Genomic DNA, 24637 nt, shown 5'->3' with positions numbered 1-24637 from the left:
ATTCATGCACATTGCCAGCTGTGCTGAGGCACAGTACTTGCAATATGCCCACAGACTACCATGCATTGCATCCCAACTGAAATATTACAGTTAAGATGTAGAAATAACATAAAAGAGAGGGAGAGAAACTGTAGAAACAAAACAAATACATGGTGCAGGACAGTGGCATTAGCCCACTTTTTTTTAAGTGTATGTGCAAGCGCACACAGCATCCATCTCCTGATTTTCATCGTCAGCACCATGGACATTCATATAGCCAATGAGTACAGAGCTGAAGAGCATGACCAGTGACAACAGCTGTTGTCAGTTTGCATAGTTAAATTCATCTCACAAACTTCCCTTCAGTGTCCACTTAGACCCAACTGCTTGCATGTCGAACACACACTTGTGCTGAATATTTATCTACAAAACCTATTAATCTACAGATGATCTTGATGTGGTAATATGCTTTCATTGATTGGTGGACAGTTGCCTACTGTCATGGCATGATGCTTGGCATTATATCATTTATTAAGCATGATAAGCTACGTCTGTCAGCAGATCCTGGTGATGGCAAAGCGTGCAAGAAATTCCCCGTGAATGAGAGCTTTTCGTACACAAGGTAGTATTGTGCCACGACCAACAATTATTTTGCAGCATGGAAGAAGCAGCTTGATGCTTTATGCATTGTACTGAATACATTCGTAATGTGTGTTTTGCCACAAGGGAAACACCATATTCTTTCTTGAAATGAACAAAGAAAACAAAATGAACAAGTAAACACTTTGTTAGTTCTCAGGCGCTGCTGTCTACTTTTATCAAATAAAGCTATAACAATTTCAATGTGTGGTTAGTGTAAACCATTCTTATGCTTAGTGTCACATTTCACCAGTACATTTCCCCGAATGCTCAGTGCAGTTGTGTAAAGAAACATATGAGCATGCCTTAAGAAGACAATTCAGTGCATCAGCTGTCTCACTGCCATAAGAAGAAATACTAACAATAAAAAGAAAGTCAAAGCGATAACAGCAAGAATATTTGTCAGGAAAAATATGACAGAATGCCTTGGTGTGCACAAGGATAGTCATGTTTCATGAAGGACTAAAATAATAAACCAATAGCAGAGGCACAAGTGCGAATTCGGGCTTCTCAAGATAAAAGCAAAGAAAGGGAATGCCCTTGTTTTGGCTTCTATGATGTAAACACTTTACGTGTACATCATCCACACACACAGTAAATCAACAATGAGAAAAATACAAGCACCTTCTTCTCAGGCAAAAGGTGCAACGGTTACTCGTTTCAGTTTTATGCTGCAGCACAATTATCTGCTTCTCCCTCAGTAGAAATGCAATGCATAAGCCTTTCTTTCTTCCCCAACAAATTCTGTAGTTATGAAATGTAACTGACTGCACTATTTAGTAAAGGTAAGGCAATGTGGCCACTAAGGCCTAAAATAGCACCAATGTCAGTGCGGGGTTCAGTGGCTAAGGCACTAGCTTCCGATTCGGGAAGACCCAGGTTCAAACCCCAGAGGCAATGCTGAATGTTTTAATGCAAAAGAATTATGCAGAAAAGGAGGTGGCACCAGACTGGCAGAGAGGAGGAATGGGAGTGCACTGGAGAAGAGAGTGGGGGGGAAACTGGGGAAGGAGAGGCACTGGAAACCAGCCAGGCATGGTTGACGAGAGCCTCTCACGCAGGAGCGCATCTGGAAGTGCCGCGAGGCAGAGCATCAGTGCGTAGAAAATGAAATGGCTGAAGAGCAATGTGTACAACACAGGTGCAGTGAAAGCAGGATGGAATTGTGTTGGGGCCAGGGTGTATGGGCTTAACATTATGGTAATGAGTAGAGGAAATGACAAGAAATAAAGACAGCCAAGATGCCTCAGCCCATGAAGGTAGATGAAACTGATAGACGCCATCGCAATGGCATGAAGGTACTGTGCTGCCAAAACACCCGAGTGATGTGCTGTGCATTCGGAAGAGCTGAAAACGGTGAAACATACAAACATAGCGCAGTAGAAGCGGCAAGTTGGGCTAGTTGGTGGATGTTCACCTTGTAATAAGGGGATACTGCGCTAGAAACACACGGACAACAGAAGTAGGAGTGGGCAGGACGCGCACAGTAGAAGTGGACAGGACTGCGGGTGTCCTGTCCACTTTTACTTCTGTTGTCCGTGTGTTTCTAGTGCAGTATCCCCCTATTACATTATATACGAACATAAAAAATGAGACAACCAAAAAGAATGGATGCGAAGTCTTCGTGGGTGCACGGCACAGTAAATAAAATATTGTGTCTGCTACTTCACTAGATGCCTCTGTATGCACCAGGTGCGACTCATGTGGCACTTATATAGGTGGCATGAACTGCAATCGGTGGTTGCCGTGTTTGGTGTTTAGGAATGAACCATATAGAATAGACACGACAGACTGCACCCGCAAACAACAGAGTAAAATAAACTAATCGTATATAGACACACCAAAAAGGACATCACCCATGCTTTCATATGTATCTCTAAAGTGTAAATTGAGGAGCCCCCTCCCCCCCCCCTCCCCCATAACTTTTCTTTTTATTAATATTTCAGATTTTTTTTCTATGCTGTTACCAACTGAAAAAGACGCTCTATTTTTTTTATATACACTCTACCACCTGTAGAAGCATCATAACATCAGTATCTATAGAAATATTTGTACACAAAAAACTGCAGAGTATTGCAAGCAAGGACCGACGGTTAATAAGAATAGAGCAAGACAGGGCAACTGCATTTACATTATACGGAAATGTGGGCTTTAATGGCGCAAAAGCAAGTGAGGCTAATAATGTGCCACAGAAATGAATTGATTCTACAAAGAAAAAAAAATGATGTCCACTGCAGGATGAAGGCCTCGCCCAGCTACCACCTCCTGTGACACTCTTGCATCAGCTGGCTCCAACCTATGGGTCCTCTACCCACAAAACATTTGCAGTGTTACAGCAGGCATAAAAACCTTCCTTTCTGCCAGCGAACATAATGAGCAGAAATTAAGACTGCTACTTCGGCAACTTGGTAATATTTCACAGCAGATAAGGCGGCAACATGTATACATGAGCCATGACTTGCACATCGTCATTCAGTGCAACCAAACTATCATCTACAGAATCAACATTTTCTTTTATGCAAACCAATTGATGTTTGACCAAGAGTTTTTCTTTTCTTTACTAATATGAAAAGGCCCAACGACTTCTGGGGAAATCTTATCTTTACAGCTGAATACTATATATTAGTACTTGTCAAGAGTGGTGTCTGTCAAGATGAAGCTCCTACACAATGGGCCACACTGAGGAATCATTTGACACACCATGTAAGGAAGCCAAGCGAGTGCCTGTCCATGCAGGAGGCCTAGATTGCTTGTGGGTGCAGTGCCGCATACTAAAGCAGCGTCAAATGCAGCATCCGTCAAATAAGCACCTTCAACTAATCTAGCCTTGCTCTTCACAAACACTAAGATACTCGGCCATAAATATCAGATTTCCTGAGAAGAGGTCAATATCATTTCACATCTACCGTATTTGCACGTAAATAATGCAACCATAAATATAACGTCAGGAGGGACTTTCAGTCTTTCCCAAAAAGAAAAAATAAGTTACGATTACACGTGTCCCGAACCCGAACATAGCGTGAAGCGTGTTCTTTGACTGAAAATTTTGAGGGGGGGGGGGGGGGAAGAAAAGAAAGCTCGCGTAATATTTGTGCAAATACGTTATAAAGAAAACTTTGTCGGCCAAAGATCAACCGGTTTGCATGAAAAGAAACTGCAGTTCCTGCAGATTATATTTTTGTAAGCTCAAATGCACTGAATGGCCATGCTAGGTGAAGGAGTACAGCGGGTATGCACAATTCTTGCATCCTGGTGCATGACACAGACAGTGGTGGGAGCTGGTGTTCTACTACAAGAGATGGCACAAGCACGCCTATGCTAGCACCACACAGCATGGAGGTGCAAGAAGAAGTTGCTTCTACCTCTTTGGCTAGCGGTCATCAGCATGCATAGACTGACTGTGCGCTCGTTGGTGCACTTTGCAGGAGTATGCTGCAGAAGGCTTCCCGTCCAACTTTGGAGCACAGCACTGGCAAACAAATTCATTCAGGCTTCCATTTGTGGGACTGCTCCCGCAAAAGAACTAGGCTTCAGAGTCCAGCATGAGCAAAATTCACTCGGTGTCTTTACGTGGCGTGTCAAATCATCTATTCTTCAGCAGGGCCACTGAGGAACCATTCCTTGAATTTCATCTAGCTGGCATTACCATATCAGAGCAAAAAATGCCCTCTTCGTATATGTGCACTGTTGTGTTGTTTCGTTTGTTGCCAAGGGCTCTTCAACCTTCCAATGTGCATACTTTATGCATGTTTACATACTACACTGCACGAATAAATTCTTCAGTTGAAAGTCCAGCACTTGTATGTTGTTCGATTTGTACTGTTTCTTTCTGCATGCTCATTTGTATCTTATGAACCATGAACACACCCCATTATCTACTACTCCACATTGACAGGCACCTTATGTGGTTGTCTGTTCATAAAATGCAAGCTTGTATTTATGCTGTGTAAACAAGAAACAATTTAGTTGTTTGTGTACGTTATATATGTCTTGTCCATCAATGCTATCATGTATGTTCTTCACCAGCTATGACTAACCAATCTCTCTTGACCAATACTCACTTGTTCTGCGCATGGTAGAACTCAACTAGGTGTTGCAATAGTTCCACTCCTTTCTTGGTCTTGATTTCATTCACTTTGATGAGGTACTGCAGGATTGAACATATACCAAGTGTTGGGTGAGACCTAACTTTGAATAAAGTCACCATTGGCTGTGCTACCACTGGTCTGCAAGAGCATCCTTCTCTAAAAGCAACACTCTTTGATTAGGTACTAACAAAACTTGCCTTTCATCATAGTACAAAGAGGGTGTCACAACAGCAGTTTACCATGATGTCCTTAACAGTGAAGTGAGAGGCATGGAGCTTGATTATTTGTAGGTGAGCTGCCTACATATGCTCAGGAGCTGTCTTCACTTGTCTGTCCACTGCTGCCAACCATTGAGAACTGATACCCGATTCGCAGGAATGACCACATAATACTTTGAAAGTTATGCTATTCTAGATGCTACTAATCAATAAGTTTCACACAGAGGCTGCACAGACATTGCCTGTGTACTATAAAAATAGAACAAACAAAGCTTTGCTTAAGAAACACCTCCATACACTGTCTATGATTTGCTTTGCCAGATCCGTTTCAATGGTAAATATCAAGTCAAGCAGCAGTGATAGATCAGTGCAGGAGCACATCGAAAGTGTCAATTTTACAGGAAACAAGTGATTTCACAAGCACGGGAGTGTCACCACAGTGGAAATATGGTACTAGCTCCCATCACATAAAGTGTCCCATTTATGTATAGTAAACAGTAGTTAACCAACAATAACGTATGTAAAAACGTTTGTGACATACCACTTCATGAACGCGAGTGACACGCAAGCGTATGGGTGCTAAAGCGCACATGAAGCTGTCAGCCCTCGGTGCGCCTCAACACCCTCTACATCGCAGATTGCTTTCAAGATAGGGCTCACACGGCCGCGCCATAAGCAGCAGCTGCTGGAGTCTCTACCCAACTTAACGCCACTCTACGCAACTAAACTGCCTCTTAGCATAAAACACATGCTGCGAGATTCCTAGATCAATTTATCAATCTATCTTTATTGACTGTTTGCATTTATTATGGGCAACCCCAGAGGCAAACATTTTGATTTAATGGCTGCATTGGACTCCTTGCAACTCCCTCACCTCCGTACAAGAGGTGAATTTTTAGAATACTATGCAAAATAATTTTAGAACATTTAAAACAAAAATATTACACCGTAACTGCACAGTACAGCACCATTTTGTGTGACACAGCAATGAAGTCACATGCGTTATTTATTGGCAGAGTACTCATGCATGCAAGTAGCATTGTCTATACCGTACTAATTTTTGTGTAACATCTGAAACACATGAAGCTATTTTGAAACTCTTTAAGTGTGATAACATTGATCTGGTGAAAGAAACAAAAAAAAAACAAAAAATGGGCAGGGAAGATGCATAATGCAGCATGCACAGGCATGGCCGGTAGCTTTTAAGTGGTACTGACACGACAAGAGTTTTTCTTCACAGTGTATGCAAAACCTTCCCTTCTGCTGTGTGTGGTTTTGATTTGGAAGAGTGATAAGACGACAGGTGACATTGCAGAGCACCTTCTAACAAAGCAGCTGATCACACGATAGCACAAACTTCTGATGCTCGTGTCCACACTGCCACAGAAGGCCAGACCACTTTATAAACTGTTTTCTGTGCAGCCAAACTAGTTGCTCTCCAGGTTCCTTTCTGTCCCCTCACAAGGCCACCATAAAGGAAACAAGGGATGATGACATATGATGATGATATATATTGTTTTGTGGCGCAAGGGCCAGTTATGGCCAAAGAGTGCCAAGACGTGGTGTACTAAGTGAGCAATGGTGTGATCAATGACAGTGGGTAGGTGTAGGGTGGCTGTAAAGGGGCCTGCGCACTAAAGGTGCGTAAAACAGACAAAATTAATAAAATCATGACAATGACGTGATAGGGGCGCAATGAATATAATATAGTATAAAAAGTTTGAAGCGATACAAGGCACTACTGCCTCACAGAGACCCTTAGAAGCAAGGGCCTGGAGGAGAGTGCATTTCAAACATGCTGTCGCAGCAGCGTCCTCTGGAAGAGGATGCCGCTACGAATCTCTCGGGCGAAAAACTTTCAAAATGTCGATGTCGTTTAAAAAGGTTAAAACTGAATCGTGCTGAAATACCGGGTCATTATGTAAAAACATCGCTGGGTGGAGCGGTATATTCTCTCTAAAGGCTTGAACAAAGTGCTCTTTCCTTTCAGGTTGTATTAGTGGACACTGTACTAAGATGTGAGGTACTGTAAGTGCCTCCCCACATCTAGTACAGGTCGGGGGTTCGCCTCCAGACAACAGGTAATTGTGTGTGCCGTAAGTGTGTCCTATTCTGAGCCTACAGAATAGGACATCATTTCTTCTAGATTTCGTGGTCGATGGCCAGTTCCCTAAGCGAGGCTTGATTAAATGGAGTTTGTTACGAGTCTGGGCATCCCAAAAACGTTGCCAGTGGACTCGAAGTCTCTTACGTAGATATGGCTTCTGTGGGGAATGCGCGAGGACATTTTTCGCCGGAGTATGTGTAGTGATTTAAAGTTGGGGGGATGTGGGGATGCGCGACTCTCACGCGTCCCCTGATGTTGTTTTCCCCGCATGTCTCCTGTAGTCCGGCTTCTCCGCGTGGCTAAGCCCGGCAGCGGTCGTGGTGGTTGCGGCGCATTCCGGGAGATGGCACGAGTGTCGCGATGCTAGCGCCGCCGAACGGCTGGGTGACTTGGGAGAGCAAGGTCGAGGGTGCTTCCTCTTTGGGTTGGGATCGGTGAGCGACGCGGTCGTCACGCGCGTGCGCCGATCCACGCTTCGCGAGACGTCTCGCGTGGCTCGAAACGGGGCACCGGTATGGACGAACACGGATCGTTCGAGCGTGCCACCGTTCGCGTGACTGTACACGTGAACGACTAGGCGATGGTGTCATAGCATGGGGCGAACGTATTCGCTCGCTATCGGGTCGCAGTGAGTCGGACTGCCTTGATTTGTCGCGCGCCCATGTGAGTGTTCTATTGGTAGTAATTCGGCTAGTGTGCATTAGTGTATGAAAGGTGCAATAAATGCCCTTTTGATTATTTGCACTACTGTGTTGTCGTTCCTTTGTCCCAAGAGCACATGTGAGACCCCACACTTCATATCGGGAACAGGAACGGGCATAGATCTGTTGCCAGCTTTTGCCTCGATGGATGTGGCAAGCTGGTCTGCCAGTACATTTCCCTCGATGTCTCAGTGTCCTGGCACCCAGCACACCACAACATGCTGCCCGGACGCATAAATATTACATGCGAGCGAATAAAGCGATACTATTACAGGATTTTTGTGCCTTTTAAGAGATTTTAAGGCTTTTACTACGCTCAGCGAGTCTGAGTAGATGATTGCTTTTGGTATTTTTGATTCTTTGATGTATTTAAGAGCCGACAGTATTGCATAAGCCTCTGCTGTAAAAATGCTCGTTTGGGGGTGCAGGGCGTCGGCATCTGAAAATGATGGACCAACCGCTGCATAAGAGATGCCAGCATGAGACTTTGATGCGTCGGTGTAAAATTCCGGACAGGAGTATTTATGCTGCAGTTCAAGGAAGTGCATTTGAATGTGTGTAACCGGGGCGTGCTTGGTAACATGTAAAAAAGACAAATCAGTCTACAATCTGCCACTGCCACGGTGGGACCTCTATAGTGGGTGTCATTAGACGATGTTCAAAGAGTGGGACATCCATTTCCTCGGCCAGACTTCTCACACGCAACGAGAAGGGCCCTCTTACTGCAGGCCGGTTATGAAAGAGGTGGGAGCTGGACAAATCACTTACAGTGGAATATGTGGGATGTTGACTGTTACCATTCACTCTAAGGAAATGCATGAAAGCTGTGTAGGTCCTCTGCAAGTGGAGTGACCACTCATTGGATTCGACGTAAAGGCTATCTACAGGGCTTGTCCTAAATGCACCTGTAGACAAGCAAATACCTAGATGGTGGACGGGATCCAGCATTTTCAACGCGGTTGGGATGGCTGACTGATAAATTATGGCCCTGTAGTCTAGGCGTGTTTGTATGAGGCTTTTATACAAATTTAGCAAGACACTTTCTGTCACTACCCCATGTAGTGCGTGACAACACTTTAAAAATATTCATTGTTTTCATGCACTTGTTTTTTAGATGTTTTAGCTGTGGTATGAATGTTAGCTTTATGTCAAGAATTATGCCTAAGAATTTATGTTCCGTTTTTACAGGTAGACGCTGTCCTTGCAGGTCAATGTCGGGGTCGGGGTACAGTCCTCTCTTTCTAGAAAAGAGGACGCAGGTGCTCTTTTGTGGATTTAGGCAGAATCCATTCTCGTCTGCATAGTTAGCCACCTGGTTCAGACCAAGTTGAACCTGCCGCTCACAGATTGCAAGGTTGCACGATTTAAATTCAATCTGTACATCATCGACATACGTTGAATAAAACATGTTGCGTGGAATGTATAGACGCAAAGAATTCATTTTTATAATGAAGAGAGTGCATCTGAGCACCCCACCCTGTGGCACTCCAGTTTCTTGCACAAAAGGTCGTGATAAAGCACTGCCAACCCGAACATGGAATGTGCGATTCAGCAGGTAACTTTCAATGACATTTAACATATTACCACGTATACCAAAGTGGGAGAGGTCTCTCAATATACCAAACAGCCATGTGGTGTCGTAGGCCTTTTCCATGTCTAGGAACACAGATAAAAAGAATTGTTTGTGAACAAAAGCTTCACGTATCTGTGCCTCAATACGTATCAAATGGTCAGTGGTGGATCGACCCTTGCGAAAACCGCACTGGTATGGGTCAAGCAGCTTGTTTGATTCTAGGAAATGTATCAGACGGCGGTTTATCATTTTCTCGAAAGCTTTGCAGAGGCAGCTTGTTAGAGCTATGGGCCGGTAACTCGATACGGACGATGGATCCTTGCCCTGCTTCAGGATATGGATCACCATGGCCGCTTTCCAGGCAGAGGGAATCTCGCCGGAGGTCCAGATAGAGTTATAGAGACAGAGAATGGTTTTCTTCGTTTCAGGGGGCAGGTTCTTCAACATTTCGTATAGTATGCGGTCAGAGCCTGGGGCAGATTGGTTGCAACACGTGAGTGATGCAAGCAGCTCTGTTAGGGAGAAAGGTAGGTTATATGGCTCGTTTCCGGTGCTCTTTCGGTCTAGTTTTTGTTTTTCTATTGCTGATTTGTATCTTTTAAATGCTGGAGAATAGTGTGATGAACTGGACACATGTTCAAAATGTGCACCCAGATGGTTCGCTTGGTCCTCCAGGCTGTCTCCCTGCGTGTGTACCAGGGGAGGCGGATGTGTTTGTCGTCCTCTTACTCTATTGACTCTGTTCTAAACCTTGGCCTCATCCGTTATGAATTGATGCTTGATAAGAATTTTTGCCAGCTGTCTCTCCTAGCTTGTCTGCGCATTCTCCTACCTTGGGACTTGATTTTCTTAAAGTTGACAAGGTTTTCAGCAGTAGGGGAATCGCGAAGCTGCCTCCATGCTTTGTTCTGCTGCCTACGCGCGTTCCGACATTGTTCATTCCACCACGGAACACGGCGTTTGCTACAAAGTCCACTTGTTTGGGGGATACACTTGGAAGCTGCATCAATTATAAAGTTAGAAGTATACTCGACAGCACCATCAATTCCGAGCGAGGACATAACAGTCCACAAGATCGTACTGGTAAGTGTCTGGAATTTCTTCGTATCCGCTGCATCGACCTTCCACAGTCAAAGCAAGAGCACAGGTTCAACAAAAGGTTCTGTTAATGACTGAACAGTTCTGGCTTCAGTTAATGACTGAAGCTAGCCCAAGTACCATATTTCCATGTGTGCCCAACAACGAGTAAGACTGGACATCATGCCGACATCACAGGATGCCTTCAGGGCATGTCACTGAGATTGCAAGGTGTTCCACTTAAAGTCAGTCACCTGCATGGTCTTTAAAATTAGATTATGTTCTAGCCTCTGTATAATGTTAATACTCACGAACGGGTACCCACATGTACAGCCCGAGCTGAACAATACCTGCAATTTAACTTGCTAAATTTTGTGCCACTAGTTCTTCAAAATTTATTTGCATGACATACCTACCAACCCCACACCGCTTAAAATATTACAAGAAATGCCAAAAAATACTACAATTGCATAAAAAAATAACATACCGTTTTATTGCTCAGAAACTTTGGTTATGTGAAATGCATAACAAACACCTCATAATACCGGCACAGCAAACTCATTACACCTTGGATGTTGAGGGCTGGGCTAGCTCTACAGTCGTTGCAGCTTTGACCTTTTTAAGGAAGTCCTTTGTCGCACACCTTGCAACTAGTAACTGCTCCAATGTCTTTTTTGACATGAAGGCACAGAACTAGGTATGTGTCTTATTAACCTTACTAAAATCTCAAATCATGTGCCAAAGCTTTGGCAGTAATGCACAAGATACATGAAGGATATGGTTAGCAAAGGCAAGCACTTATGTTTCTGTAAATTATTGTTGGCTTTAGATTTAGATACAAGCCAACACATTCAGTGTTGCCAGCATGGCACTGCAAATAGGCAAGGTGCAGCAGTCATAGCGATTCCATCAACCAACACTCATCGCATTTGGGAGTTATGAACACAGAACATCAAAAATCTTTAAACTATAGGTGTCCATTAGGTACTCGTAAAAATGTGTGGAAAATTGGGCACTTGTGGGGACGCCCAACTCTCTCACATCCCGTTAAGCTGTTTTCCCAGCATTGCTCTCGCCCCTCCTGTAATCCAGCTCCTCTGCGTAGCTAAGTGCTGTCAGCAATCGGTGTAGTTGCAGAATAGTACAAGAGATGGCGTGAGTGTTGCGCTGCTAACACAACCTAACAGCGGGCTTACTCGGGCGCAAAAGGAAGTAGCCTCTTCCTTTTTGGCTTCGGATCCGTGGAGCAGGCAGACTTGTCGCGTGCCTGTCGGCACTCTCTGCAGGACTGGCACGCGAGATGCTTCAGAACGGGGCACCGGAATGGACGAACACAATCGTTTGAACGCACAATCGTTTGCGTGACCGTACACGCAAACGATTAGGTGTTGGTGTCCAGCATAGGGGCAAACATATTCGCTCAAAATCCTGTCGCAGTGAGTTAGACTTCCTCAATTCATCAGTGCCCATCAACATGTTCTATTGATAGTAATTTGGCTGGCTAGATTGGTGTATAAAAGGCACAATAAATGCCCTGTAGATTGTTTGCACTACTGTGTTGTCATTCCTTTGTCTTAAGAGCATGTTTGAGACCCCGCACACTTTACAATAAAATCATAAAACTTGGTGGGTATGGCAAGAAAATGAAACGCCACATGGCTGTGCGAGTTGGTGGAATGAACAGGCGGTGAAAGTTGGTCTCACATATATGAACATCAAGAACATTCTAATCACATACAGATTAAAATAAAAGCAGCTGTGGAAGCTGAAACATGGCTGCACTCCTCCAGCCTAATCACCAGTCCACGGTCACATGCTTCATTTTATGCTCGCCTGCAAGTGGCATTGAGAAACACACCACCTGTCTTGCATGAAATAACTCAGCACTAGTGATGGGCTTGAAGCACACATAACGAGTCAATGACATGGCTCACAAAAAAATATATTCAAAAAAAAGTTTCATTAGAAATCATTTATATAGACTTAACCTGTCTTGCTTAGCCTGTGCTTAATCTTTAGACTACAGTATTTATGAATAAGCAACAAATTTAATAGGTTTGACTACTATGCGAGCAAGAGAAGCAATGCCAGGGAAGCCAACCAGAACAGGAGACTAGATGTGTGCAGATTCTGGAGGTTCTGCCACATAAGTTGGAACATCACAGTGTTCAAACTTATTTAGCCAAAGGTGTACAATATGGCAAGCAAATATCCTCGATAAAAGCCAACCAGAGTGGTCCTGCAGTCAAATTCCTAAAATCTTATACACTGACAAATGCTCCTCACCTCACACATCTGCAGCTGGAACATTTTCCTCTCTTTCTCCATTTCATCAGCAATCTGTTGAGAAAAATCACATGCATGAAAAATGGGCAGGGCAATACGGGAGTCCATACCTCGGCTGGTGATATCTCCGTCCTGATTAGGCCAGCTTCTTTGGCCTGCTGTTTCTTCTCTTTCTCTATTTTAGACCTGATGACGAAAGGAAAATATCATCACCTACAAAAAGCGCAGCGCTGAAACATAGACACATGTGCAACAATGCACAAACAGAGAGAAGGGCATTTTCATTGCAGCACAGGCGAACATTGTCACACACACTTGCTAACAACTGAGTGGGCTGCTTATAAATCTCGGAATTAACTGCTACAGACACAACATGCACAGAGGAATGCTTGCAGCTGAAAGACAGCACCTAAAGCAGTATCCGCTAATTGACCAGCAAGGATGCTTTAGACGCTGGTTGTTCTTTCGTAGTTATACAGTTACGCTGCAGGTGTTACTAAAAATGCGAGGACGAGGCAAATCAAGTTATGCGCAAACACTAAATGCTGTCCATGTGCTCTTGGCGACTTTTACAGTGCAAATACCTCTATAGTATCAGGGATAATGAAAATTAAACGTAATATATTTTTAAGTGCTTTTAAAATATTGAAGTGCTATACTGCCTACAATTTATGCTGCATAAGATCAGTGACTTTGCTATGAACTTACGACTTGGCTTCGTAATCTCGAGATGCCTTGTCAAATGGCCTTTTGAGGTCCTGGAATTTTGATAACCAAAACATCACATGTGCGCACAATAAAATGAGAAGTAGCTCGCTCAAGCAGAACCATCCAGCAAACCTTAGCTGTATTAAGTCAAACACATTTGGCACAAGCAGTCTTTTATGATGAAAGCCATCTCTATAAGTACTTACTCCTTTTACGCCTTTTAAGTCGCCTTTTAACAAGTTATCCAGGGGAAACATAATAATATTGTGTAAGCTTTGCATCTGCAACAAACAGAAAACATTGAATTTGCATTCAGTAATGCCTACTAACGTCATACCATACCAGCGGCACACGCATTGCACATTGTTTTGTTTTTTTAAATATTTGTAGCTGTGCATGTAAATAATAAAACGCATGGTCTGCAGTGACATTTCTTGAAATTGTGCATTTCAGCAGCCAGAAACATAAATAGAATCAGGCCACACTGAACCACATGAAAGAGTGTGACAGTAATAAAGACAACTGCAAAGAAAATTTAAGTACTGCATCAGTCATGTTCATGATGCATAGCGCACAAAGAAGGAAAAATAAGAAACCACATAGTCACTTCATTCTAAATACCACACCACAGTCACTAGTAGTATCATGCACATAAAAATCTTACCAGTGTTTTCATAAGGGCAGAAAGCTCTTTCGTAACCACTGAGAACTTGAGAAATGCAGCACCTAAAAAAAAGGGACCAAGGCTGCATCATGACACTGCCTGTGATGCAGGATTGAGCACAAACAAGATACCTGCCCATAGCTTGAACTAGAATATAGTGGGAAATCACTTGATACATAGGGTGTCCCAGCTAACTTTAGCCAAGGTTGAAAAATATGCCAAAGCACTCTAGGAGGATGTGACCAAATGCATATTATGTGCAATGGAGCAAGTTGCACTATTTCTTGTATTCTGCTTAATTGCATAATTAGCCAATATTATTTACCACCTTTGCAAGTATTAACTTTAGGGCAAAATTTCAAATGAGAAAGTTCTAGGGTGCTCCAGAAAACATTTAATTCATAAGCTTCTAGATTTCTTACTTCTGTAATCAGTTTTTAAAGCGAAGCTTACTATGTCTCACTGTTTCGTCCGTGAGCGCCGAGAATGCACTGCAGGAAAGCCAACTTACCCAAGGAACTATCTGCACACACCACACAACAACGGCGCACAACATAGGTATCGTAGAACACTACAGTTTACATTCGCACTTGTACCGATAAGAACAATGGGAACTGCAACGCCACGCTACCCAGACAAACTGTATATATCTCCATTGAATTACGCGCGTCACACAATGCATTCCAGGCCGTCACCATGGATAGGCCGCAGGTGCAGCACAAGGCAAAAGAAGAGGCTCCCGTATGCGAACGTAAAGGCGAGCGCGATCGTGCCCGTAAGGCCGATCCTGTGTATCGACAACGGCATGCAGTCCATGAAAGTGTGAGTGTGTGCGTGTAATCAACGGCTACATGATATAAAATAAAGGCTATGCAACTTAACAAAATGTGTCTTCATTCAACTTCAAAGTTGAAAAAAATACAATCCTAAACAAGCAATCAAATAACATATGCATCGCATCGGGTCGCTCAGCATTTCTTGGGTTCGTTGCGTGGCCGTTGGACTCAGTTTGCATGGGAGAAAGCTTCGCGTTCAACCACCTGTCTTTAAGAAAGGGGTGTTGATTTTTTCTGTATCCTAAAGAAATCGATCAGAATATGAAGAAAAAGAACATGCGACACACCTGCATGTGCGCTGCCATTGCAGTGCTCTCAAGCATGCCGCATATGAACGAACAGCGCACTTAGCCTGGTCTGCCTATCACTATCATGAAGTGCCGTGAGGGAAGCATATCAATGCTGTAAATTGTAATACCAAATCACTGCCCTGCCCTTTTTTAAACGGCAGCACAGCAGGTCAAATGTGCTGCTCGCTCATACTTGGCCCGTTTGAGAGCACTGCAATTGTAGCACAAAAGTGGGCATGCGACATGCTTTCTTTTTTTTCATATATAGTAAAAACTACCAAATTGGATGTTTCCTAGAATCCCATTTGTGGGGTTTGAAACATGCCCTTCAGGCAAACGAACGACAACACAGTAGTGCAGAGAATCACAAGGGCACTTATTGCACCTTTTATACGCCAATCTAGCCAGCCGAATTATTACTGATAGAACATGCCAATGGGTGCCCGACAAATCGAGGAAGTCCGACTCACCATGATCGGATAGCGAGCGAATATGTTCACTCCCATGATGGACGCTAAACCCTAATAGTTTGCGTGTATGGTCACGTGAATGGTGGCGCGTTCGAACAATCGTGTTCGTCCATTCCGGTTTCCTGCTCCTAAGCCTTTCGCAAGACAGTCCTGCGAATGGCTGGCAAGCACAGCTGGCCGGCCGTTAAACGTCCATGCAGCTAGCCGACCCCAAGCCAAAGAGGAACAGGCTACTCTCTTTCACGCCTGAGTAACGCCGTCATTAGCTGGCATTAGCAGCACAACATTCGCACCTGCTCTCGTACTAATCTTCAACTACACCGACCGCCAGCGGTGCCGAGCTACACGGGCAAGCCGGATTATAGGAGATGCGCGAGAGTCAAGCATCCCCACAGATTGGAAGTTTTGCCCTCAAGTTAATACTTACAAAGATGGTTAATTAACCTTGACTAATTATGCAATTAAGCAAAATACAAAGAATAATGTGACTGCCAACAATCACAAACCTTGACTAAAGTCAGCAGGGTCACCCTCTATATGTACAGTTCAACTGACAACGCTCAATAAAACTTGCATTTGATTTGAGAGTAACGTCAAGGTGTGTGCTGAAATACCGTAGCTCTTTTAAGATATGCCCCTCCATCCTTGGCACTCTGGCTGCATTCATTGCAACTAATGTGCCAGAGCCACCCGTCTTTCCTCAGGCGCAGTTCAATGTCCAAGCAAGCTAGTCCCTCGGAAGCATGGCACTGAGTTCGCAGGCTCGTTGATTTTGGAGAATATCCTGATAGTATTTGCTCTTTCTTTTTTTACCTAACCTGTCGCTTGATGATCAGTGACAAATAATGGTACTTGCTTTTAGGATTGGAGGTCCTGAAAGGCACAAGACTCCAGGAGACTGAGAGACTGGCAATGTTCAATGCTAGTGTAAAATAGCTTGTTTGAAGCCAGTTTAATGCTGTCCGCAAGTAATTAATGCTTAAATGTGTTTGTGATGTATCGATGGAGTGGTCAATGCCCATACTTGATGGCTAGAACTGTAGCTATGGCGACACATAAAACTCACATTGTGATATTAAGGCATCACTCGTTCATTCAGCTGTCATTCCATTCACTGTCGAGCCCTCCATTTACATTGTTCAAAAAACAACAAACAATTACATCAACCAAATAGTAAAAATGCAATGATAACAATGACTGAACACTGAATTAAGCATCATTTTATAAACCACGAAAATAAAGTAAAAAGTTAAAAACAACTTTGGAAATTAATTTGCAACTGTTTTATGAGAAACACAAGGTTTAAACACCTATTTTTGCAAGAAGTAACTGTAGTAACTGCACTTTGATGATTAAGTTCTTATTTTTCAGTATTTAAGGCACAGGAAATTTGGTTGAGGCGAGTGCATTACAAAAAGTTGAACATCATATAACAACTTTTTTGTATTTCAAAGTACACTTTTAACCCCACAAAGCCCAATGTGTCATTTGTGACATGCTGAATACTCTCCTTTAAATGCTGGAAACCCAATCAGAGCCCGCACTAGCGTTTCTGATATGCCAAAGGGAGTTCTCAGTAATAAATCGTTCGGCAAATCAAGTAGTAATTAGTAAGTAATTACTGGAGTAATGAATTTTGACATTATTTCACTGATTTCTTCATACACGTACACTCTCTATGGCCAGAAATAAATGTGAACAAGGTGTTTTAATTTTTTGTTATGTGGATTGGTGTTAGGGCTTTGTGGGGTTAAAAGAATGATAAAGCCTAGGTGATGAAAAAAGGTGTGTTTGCCGAGAAGAAAAAATATTAGCTTATTAAAAATTGTACACGTACCAATGTCGTGCTCTTGATCTTTCGTGACTGCATTGGCACCCAGCCTTTCGAGAGCCTTTGAAAGGTACACTTCGTTGTCGACATGAGCTATTTGACAGTAAGAAATAACTTATTACTGTGATACAGAGTGAAGCATGTTCAAAAGCCTTGCATCTGCTATGAGTAACACGAGAACAAGGTGAGAGCAGGAGCCAACGTTTCGACAAGTGGACTTGTCTTCTTCAAGGCGAAAAGTCCACTTGTCGAAACGTTGGCTCCTGCTCTCACCTTGTTCTTGTGTTACTCATCGTCTTGAATCGCCATCTCCCACATTCCCCTTGTTTTCCTTGCATCTGCTATGTATTGTTACACAGGTAGGCCCTCAACTAAATATTCAGCTTCAAATGTACTTATTAAAATACCAAGAAACAAAACTTTTGTAAAAGCCGAGTAGCTCTGAGTGAGCCACTTCTCAACCCCCTGTATGTCAGAGGCCTCAATAAAAAACTACCCGAGATACTACTACATTGATACTACTACAATGATACCAATCCTATGTAAAGGATAGTTAAATGTGTGAGAATGGGTTTGCCTCACTATATACCGAAATTTTGCGTCTACCCTTCAGTGTCTTACGCTAAAAAACAGAGCACAGCTCTGCTGCCATGTTGAATTGCCATAAGCGGGAAATTTGCAAGCTGCCCACGTGGAGCTCTTTCCTCATTATTTTCAGATTTTTCAGAATTGTGGTCAATGGTCATGTCAACAATGTAGTGCGAGGGAAATGACTCCTCTTGCATCTGTAAAGCACTTCCATATTCAAGATAAACTTTACACAGGTTCTGCACATGCGTGACATAAAAAACAAATAGAATATCCTCGCAAAGTCCTTATTAACTTCTGTTATCAGAAAAAACTAGCACGTGAAAAGTGAACAATGGCATTAAATGGCGTATTATATATAAAAAAAAAAAACAACTGGCAAATTAAATGGAAAACAAAGTTAAGCACAGAAATGAGGTGATGTGTACTTACTGTTTCCACTGTTGTAAACTGCTTTCACAGCCTTTTTCATCTTTGTCAGCCCATCTCGATCAAAATCAAGCGTCTGCACAAAATTATCATGATGCTACAACTCTTGCTTCTAATTTCTCCAGAAGCAACAGCATGCTCACAGTGGAATTCCAATATGCAAATCAAATGTCTACGTTACGTAATGAATGATTAAAGTGTTTTTGTTTAACAGAGCAATCAACAGGGCTAGTAGGTGCAATTGTACTGCGTACAGGAACAACACTGACTGGGAACGAAGACGCAAATTTAAACGAAAAAAAAAAAAAAAAGAGTTTATTGGCGGTGTCCCATGCCACCAACTTCCCCTCCCAAAGGGTGGCTGTGCTTCCAAGCGCAGTTGACGAGGCCGGGAGCGCGCCTATTTTATACACATTTTACCGGTAGGTACCCTAAAAATTAAATTATGGGGTTTTACGTGCCAAAACCAGTTCTGATTATGAGGCACGCCGTAGTGGGGGACTCCGGAAATTTGGACCACCTGGGGTTCTTTAACGTGCACCTAAATCTAAGTACACGGGTGTCCTACAGCAGCACTCGTCTGCTTCGCACAGCAGCAGCAGATGCTCGACTATTTCACCCAAGCTGTGATGGGCACACGGGGCGCCTAGAGACCCTCGCAAATCTCTGGAGCGCCCGCTTTCGAGATGAGAACCCATATTTACAACCGAGCGCCAGGTCGTGGTACATATTTACGCGTTAGAAAAAAAAAAAAAAAAAAAAAAAAAAAAAAAAAAAAAAACGGTGGGTTTCCGGCGGCACGGGGATTCTAACCCAGTACCTTCCGCATACGAGGCGGATGCTCTACCATTTCGTTGTTTTTAATCATGTGTGATAAGTACACGTAAGATGCCGCGGTTGGCAAACAATGCCGGAACGCGGCTGAATGATATGCAGGTACACTACAACGTGTTCACAAATTAAGCTATGGGGCAAATCGTTCGGAATGATGGAGAAAATAAACGGCGAGCTGCTGAAAGCGCCAAATATAGGAACTGACGCAAGCTGCCTTCAAAAAGTGGGTGATACGATTATTATTTCAGCACTAGAGCAATGTCTCCTACGCGTCGCGCAGAAAAAGAAAAAGCCCCAGTGCGAGTAATCATAAGAGGAAGTGTTATTGAAAGGTGGGTGTGTGTGTCCCCTCCTTCATCGCACTTGCGATATCCTCCTTGTTGCCCGAGCAAAGTAACCACATACACTTGCCAGCACTTATAGAATAAACCGTGAGCGTGCTCTGTTAAACGTTTCTCACACCTATCGACGAATCTGGTCATGCGTCGAAGGGCTGCGATGTGCCTCACCTCTTCAAGTAGATTAACGCTTTGGCGGCAGTGGTTCATCTTGCCGACGAAAGTCGACGTGGTCGGCGAGTTGTAATCCTCCTGAGTTTCGGAGACAAACTCGTCGACGGTCATTATACCGGGCATCGCGGTATTTATCGGCGCTCGCTTCAAGACCGATCAAAGAGACAGGATATCCTCCCGTTGGAATCGGTCCGGCTGGCCGACCGATAGGCCGCGTCGGCGCTTCCCCGGCGTTTTCGGAAGGCTGCGGCTCTCAGGAACAATAGGCAAGGCGCCCACACAACACGCAGAGTCGTGGCTCCAACATTTTAGACCCAAGCGATCGGCGGGATGCTCCTCGCACGCTGGCCAAAACAAAAACACACGTCGCTTGACATGTCAAGTGCGGCGCACACCTTCACGCCCAACCTACCAGTGGGGATTTCTTTACGCCTCTGTGCTCTCTGCCGATGGTGTCATTTTGTCGCGTCCAAAAATCTAAAAAGCCCTTTCGCCACACACTTACATTGCAACTTGTTTTGCACAAAATAACGAAGCGTAAGTGTTGCTGCTTTTATAAAAATTACAAAGCTCTCACAATAATTTGCATTAGGTTTTTCGCATGGATACGCATGGCATTGTTACTGCTTGGTACGAAACTGCGCCGTTGTGGCCGTAATCAGCCAGTGCCAGTGCCAGCGCCTCCTCTCTGGTTCTGTGGGTGTTCTGTGGAAACTGAGGAGGTCGTGATGGTCGTGATTTTTACCTCCTAGGAGTTGGTTCTTTATTCTATGTCCTAGGTTATTACGGTGTTGTCATAAGTTGCGTTGTGGAAGCGCTTGTACATAGCCTCCTCTCTATGACATGTAGCAGGCCGTGAAATTTTGCTAGAGGGGCGATTGTAACGTTCTTCGGGGCTCAACTGTTGGAAGCGCGCGAGCATGGCGGCAAGTGACGACGCTTTTGACCAGGTAAAGATTGACGTAAACTTGCAAAGGTTGCACGTTTCTGGTGGCGTGCTCTTGTTTTGCAAGCGAGCACGCTAAACCAATTCACTAGACTAACGGCTGTATAATTGAAACTTCAGTTTGACGATGACCTCGCAGAAGGGGCCGAAGTACAAGCTGGGGACAGGCGCAAAAGATTGTTTTCGAAAGAATGTAAGTATATATATATAGGCTTTGGCAAACTCAAAACGTGGTGTCTTGATGTCCCTTGATGTTTTCTTTTTTTTTCTCTCGCTATTACAGTGAGGTGCATGATGTACGGGTTCGGAGACGACCAAAATCCGTACACGGAGTCTGTGGACCTCCTGGAAGACCTTGTCATCGAATTCATTATTGAAATGGTAAGTCGTACGTAACGTGTGTTCACGTTAACATTAAATTGTATGTTTCTGCTCATTTTACCTGTAAATCAAGAGAGCCTAAAATGTGCCGCACGAGCAGTTCAATTCCTTAAAAGCGGCGTTGCGGCAAATGCCATAAATTACAACGGACCTGTTCAGAAATGTTTTTTTTTTCTTTTTTCTGGTCATCAGAAGCTTTGTCAGTAGCGTAAATGTGTCAAAAAAAGGGCATGTACTTAGGTGCTTTCTCCAAAGGCATTGCACTATAAGATTATGGTGTCTGTAACAACATAAGTATAACATGGAATCGGGGCATACATTGACAAGCACTTTGTTGGCATGTTTGCACACACTTAATTCCCTTTGCACTTCCTTGCTGTGGACAAAATTTTGGAAAGGTGCACGTCAGGATATAAATCTGTCTATGATGCATGCTATATCTACAGTGCACTGAGACAAAAAGAACAGACGAGAGTAGTATTGGCTTGTAACTGCAGGCCTTATCATTCTAGGACAAATATAAATGGCCAATCAGTCCTGCGGTGGAGGAAGGTTCATGAAAGGAAAAATTGTCGTCCACCCATATGTAGCACGAAGCTACTGTTACGGGCAGGGGTTTGGTAAACTTTCAACAGCGTATGCTTGAAGCTCGAACCCGGTTGACCATTGGAGAGGGTCCGGCAGGGACGACGAGGCGACATAAAAACAAATAACACAAGTTTAATGCATGGTTAGGAGTGAGCGGTGTGCTCCAAAGAAAACATACAAGAAATGTTCAGCGTGCATGCTTCAGCACGCTAGGGCAAAGCAAAAGTGTTCTCCACGTGGCAGCTTGCTGTCTTTCTTATAAACCTTCCACCATCTGAGCATTCTCCTTCTCTGGTGCCCCCACTGCCGAGGGCCCTGTTAGGACACGTCCTGGCAAACCAGACAAAGTAGTGAGGGTTGGTGGTCGCAAGGCGGCACGGCAGGTTTCGCACATTCCTCGGACCCACGCGACGGACACGTCTATTTATGTTGACGAGCAAGATCGTTAGGCACACCATTTCCTATGCGTTTGCATCTGGGCATGGCCGCTCAAAGTGAATCGTAACGCTACAAAGGAAATTTCAAACTACAAAGAAAATTCGTCCTGGTCCGAGCCAGGACAAATTTTTCCTTTCACGAATGTCTTTTTTTTTTTTTTTTTTTTTCACACATGCACATACGTTCACTTTAGGATAATAATACCTGCAGCTGGAATTCAGTGCCACTGTGGTGTCTGCCAATTTCATTGTATCTGTTTAGGCAGGAAATCTAGCCTAGTAGTTTCTTTGTACCATGATATTATTGTGATGTAAACTTCTCCTTTCAGACACACAAAGCAATGGAGATTGGGCGGACAGGCCGTGTTCAGGTGGAGGACATAGTGTTCCTAGTGCGTAAGGACCCTAGAAAATATGCGCGTGTTAAGGACCTCCTAACTATGAATGAGGAGCTGAAGAAGGCTAGAAAAGCATTCGATGAAGTCAAGTATGCATCAGTGTAGCCTTCTTTCATTCTTCTGTTTGGTCATTGTACCAACTGATGTGTGCTAACATGGGAAAAAAAAGGTACATTCCAATATCACTTGTGTATTGGGACATCGTAAAGTTTTCTATGTGAACACAAAAGCAAGCTTGAAAAAGTCATAGTATGTGCACCTGTGTAATACATGTACGCTTTCATATATACACTTTTTCGGACACTTTCAAAGTGTCCAGCGAAATACATTGGCATTCCTGATGCAGTCCTGAGAATTCGTTCTAAGTGGATATGCCTTGCGAACTTACTAGCTACAAGTCGTAGATCAAAATATGTGCCATTAAATAAATAATTGAAAACATAATTGCCATAATTATGGTAATTATTAAATTAAGCTTTTTGATTTCTCACAGAAGTAGTGGCCACCTCATCAAGTAATTTAGATCAAGGGTTAGAATTGTGCTATTGGGCACAGGTAATTTTTTTAAAACTTTGGTGCAGCTAGAAAGAAGTGTGTGTGTGTGTGTGCATATATATATATATCACATAACTCGCATGAATGTGGATTCTTACTGTTTGCAGTCACGGCTTTCATTAACAAGTCACAAAAGTCTAAATAAATTGATAGATCATTGTTTTAAAATGACAAATGTGCCACTAATGTTGAGAGCACAACTTCTGTAAGTGTTAAATCTACATAAAAGAGCACTGATGGTGCTACTAAAAGTGTGGAATCATCTGCTGCTGATGCATATTATCCTGATGAAAATTTGTGATGTAATAAATGAAGTAATAAAATCGAATTTCATTGCATTTGAACACAGAGTGCTACTCGGCCAGTTGGATATTCTAAAGAGAACTCGTGATGATTAACGCGGTTTTATGGTGCAAGGGCCAAAGAGTGCCACATAGAGAACTCCTGGGTGTAGCCAGTTGGCACTATTTGTAGACACCCTCTCTGCACGACCTTTAACTCACTGAAGGTAGCAGAGCATGACCTCAGATTTTCAGTGTAGTGCAATATGTGGCATCACAATATGCCAGCGTGTAGTCTATGTGCACCACGCTTTGGCTCGGGGACTATTGCTGAAGAGGCGTCCCATCATCCGTAGCAATTCTCTTAGTGCCTAGGTTATCTCTTGGCACAGAACGAATGCTGACAGATTTTCCAGAGGAGGTTTGAGGGGTTTCTTTCAAAAGGACCACATCATGGGCTTCCTCTGAGATGGTACTACATGGTGTAGTGTATGTGTATCATATGTGATACCCGCCGTGGTGGCTTCGTGGCTACGGTGTTGCACTGTTAAGCACGAAGTCGCGCGATCAAATCCCAGCCGCCACGGTGTCTAGGAACGTTTCTTTGGATTCTTTTAATCTCCAGATAATCAACTGCCGGCGATGTTCAAATTCGTACAATATACGTAGTTTGATGTCGGTTTTAAATTACTCTCATTATTTTGCTCCAGGATTATCCGACACTATATTTTAATTAAAAAAATAAAATTTAACGTCAATGTATAACAACACGTTCCAACGTTCCAAGTGTAACTGGAATGCGTTGCTTTTGCATTAAAGAAACTTGTAACAGGAACTTGTTTCAAAATTGGGAAGGAACGAGCTTTCGTTCCTGTTTTAGAGGAATGTATGTGTACAACACTGGTCTTGACATACCATAGGCTCTGTTTTATATCAAATTTTGGTTCCTCATCTGCTTATTGCTAGCCACTGCACAATGTTCCATTGCTGGTTTAATTAAACTGGTAGGTTGGTGAATATACATACTGTCGAGGTGCAAGCAGAGAAAATTGCCGCAAGACGTGTTTAGGAGGGCAATTCTAATTGTAGAACAAATTACCTTAAACACCTGGATTTTCATGAGGCAACAGGGCTAATGAGATTTATTGAGCTGTCAATGTGGGATCTCTTTGCACTAGCTAAGAAAAGTATCAGAATTATTTTCATTAACGCCATGGTGCT

General features: G+C 43.4%; 2 protein-coding genes across 2 annotated transcripts in view; one reads left to right on the top strand and one right to left on the bottom strand.

Annotated features, from left to right (window-relative positions):
- Positions 1–20432, bottom strand: part of LOC119460541 (arfGAP with SH3 domain, ANK repeat and PH domain-containing protein-like) — a 107350-nt gene extending 86918 nt beyond the window's left edge. Inside the window, exons 1-9 of the mRNA XM_037721469.2 lie at positions 19828–20432; positions 18488–18560; positions 17474–17560; positions 14041–14102; positions 13583–13657; positions 13377–13426; positions 12779–12854; positions 12669–12722; positions 4680–4765 (exon numbers count right to left, since the gene is read on the bottom strand). Coding sequence (XP_037577397.1) covers positions 4680–4765; positions 12669–12722; positions 12779–12854; positions 13377–13426; positions 13583–13657; positions 14041–14102; positions 17474–17560; positions 18488–18560; positions 19828–19953 — 689 coding nt within the window. The 5' untranslated portion in view covers positions 19954–20432. The remainder of the gene's footprint in view (positions 1–4679; positions 4766–12668; positions 12723–12778; positions 12855–13376; positions 13427–13582; positions 13658–14040; positions 14103–17473; positions 17561–18487; positions 18561–19827) is intronic.
- Positions 20433–20543: 111 nt separating this feature from the next.
- On the top strand, positions 20544–23479 carry LOC119460542 (transcription initiation factor TFIID subunit 13). Its single transcript, XM_037721473.2, has 4 exons — positions 20544–20780; positions 20897–20969; positions 21060–21157; positions 22512–23479. The coding sequence occupies exons 1-4, from the start codon at positions 20751–20753 to the stop codon at positions 22683–22685; spliced, it is 375 nt and encodes a 124-aa protein (XP_037577401.1). The 5' UTR covers positions 20544–20750; the 3' UTR covers positions 22686–23479.
- The last annotated feature ends 1158 nt before the right edge of the window (positions 23480–24637 follow it).

Source organism: Dermacentor silvarum, chromosome 8 (genome assembly GCF_013339745.2).
Source record: "Dermacentor silvarum isolate Dsil-2018 chromosome 8, BIME_Dsil_1.4, whole genome shotgun sequence".
NCBI classification, from domain to species: domain Eukaryota; kingdom Metazoa; phylum Arthropoda; class Arachnida; order Ixodida; family Ixodidae; genus Dermacentor; species Dermacentor silvarum.
Note: the sequence above shows the minus strand (reverse complement) of the source record. Positions and strands in the feature narration are given on the sequence as shown.

Bases quoted from the DNA above. Each gene is read 5' to 3' on its own strand.
- LOC119460542 (XM_037721473.2), top strand. From the start codon at position 20,751: ATGGCGGCAAGTGACGACGCTTTTGACCAG. The intron at 20,781-20,896 runs GTAAAGATTGAC...TTGAAACTTCAG, and splicing joins GTGACGACGCTTTTGACCAG to TTTGACGATGACCTCGCAGA. The intron at 20,970-21,059 runs GTAAGTATATAT...TCGCTATTACAG, and splicing joins AAGATTGTTTTCGAAAGAAT to TGAGGTGCATGATGTACGGG.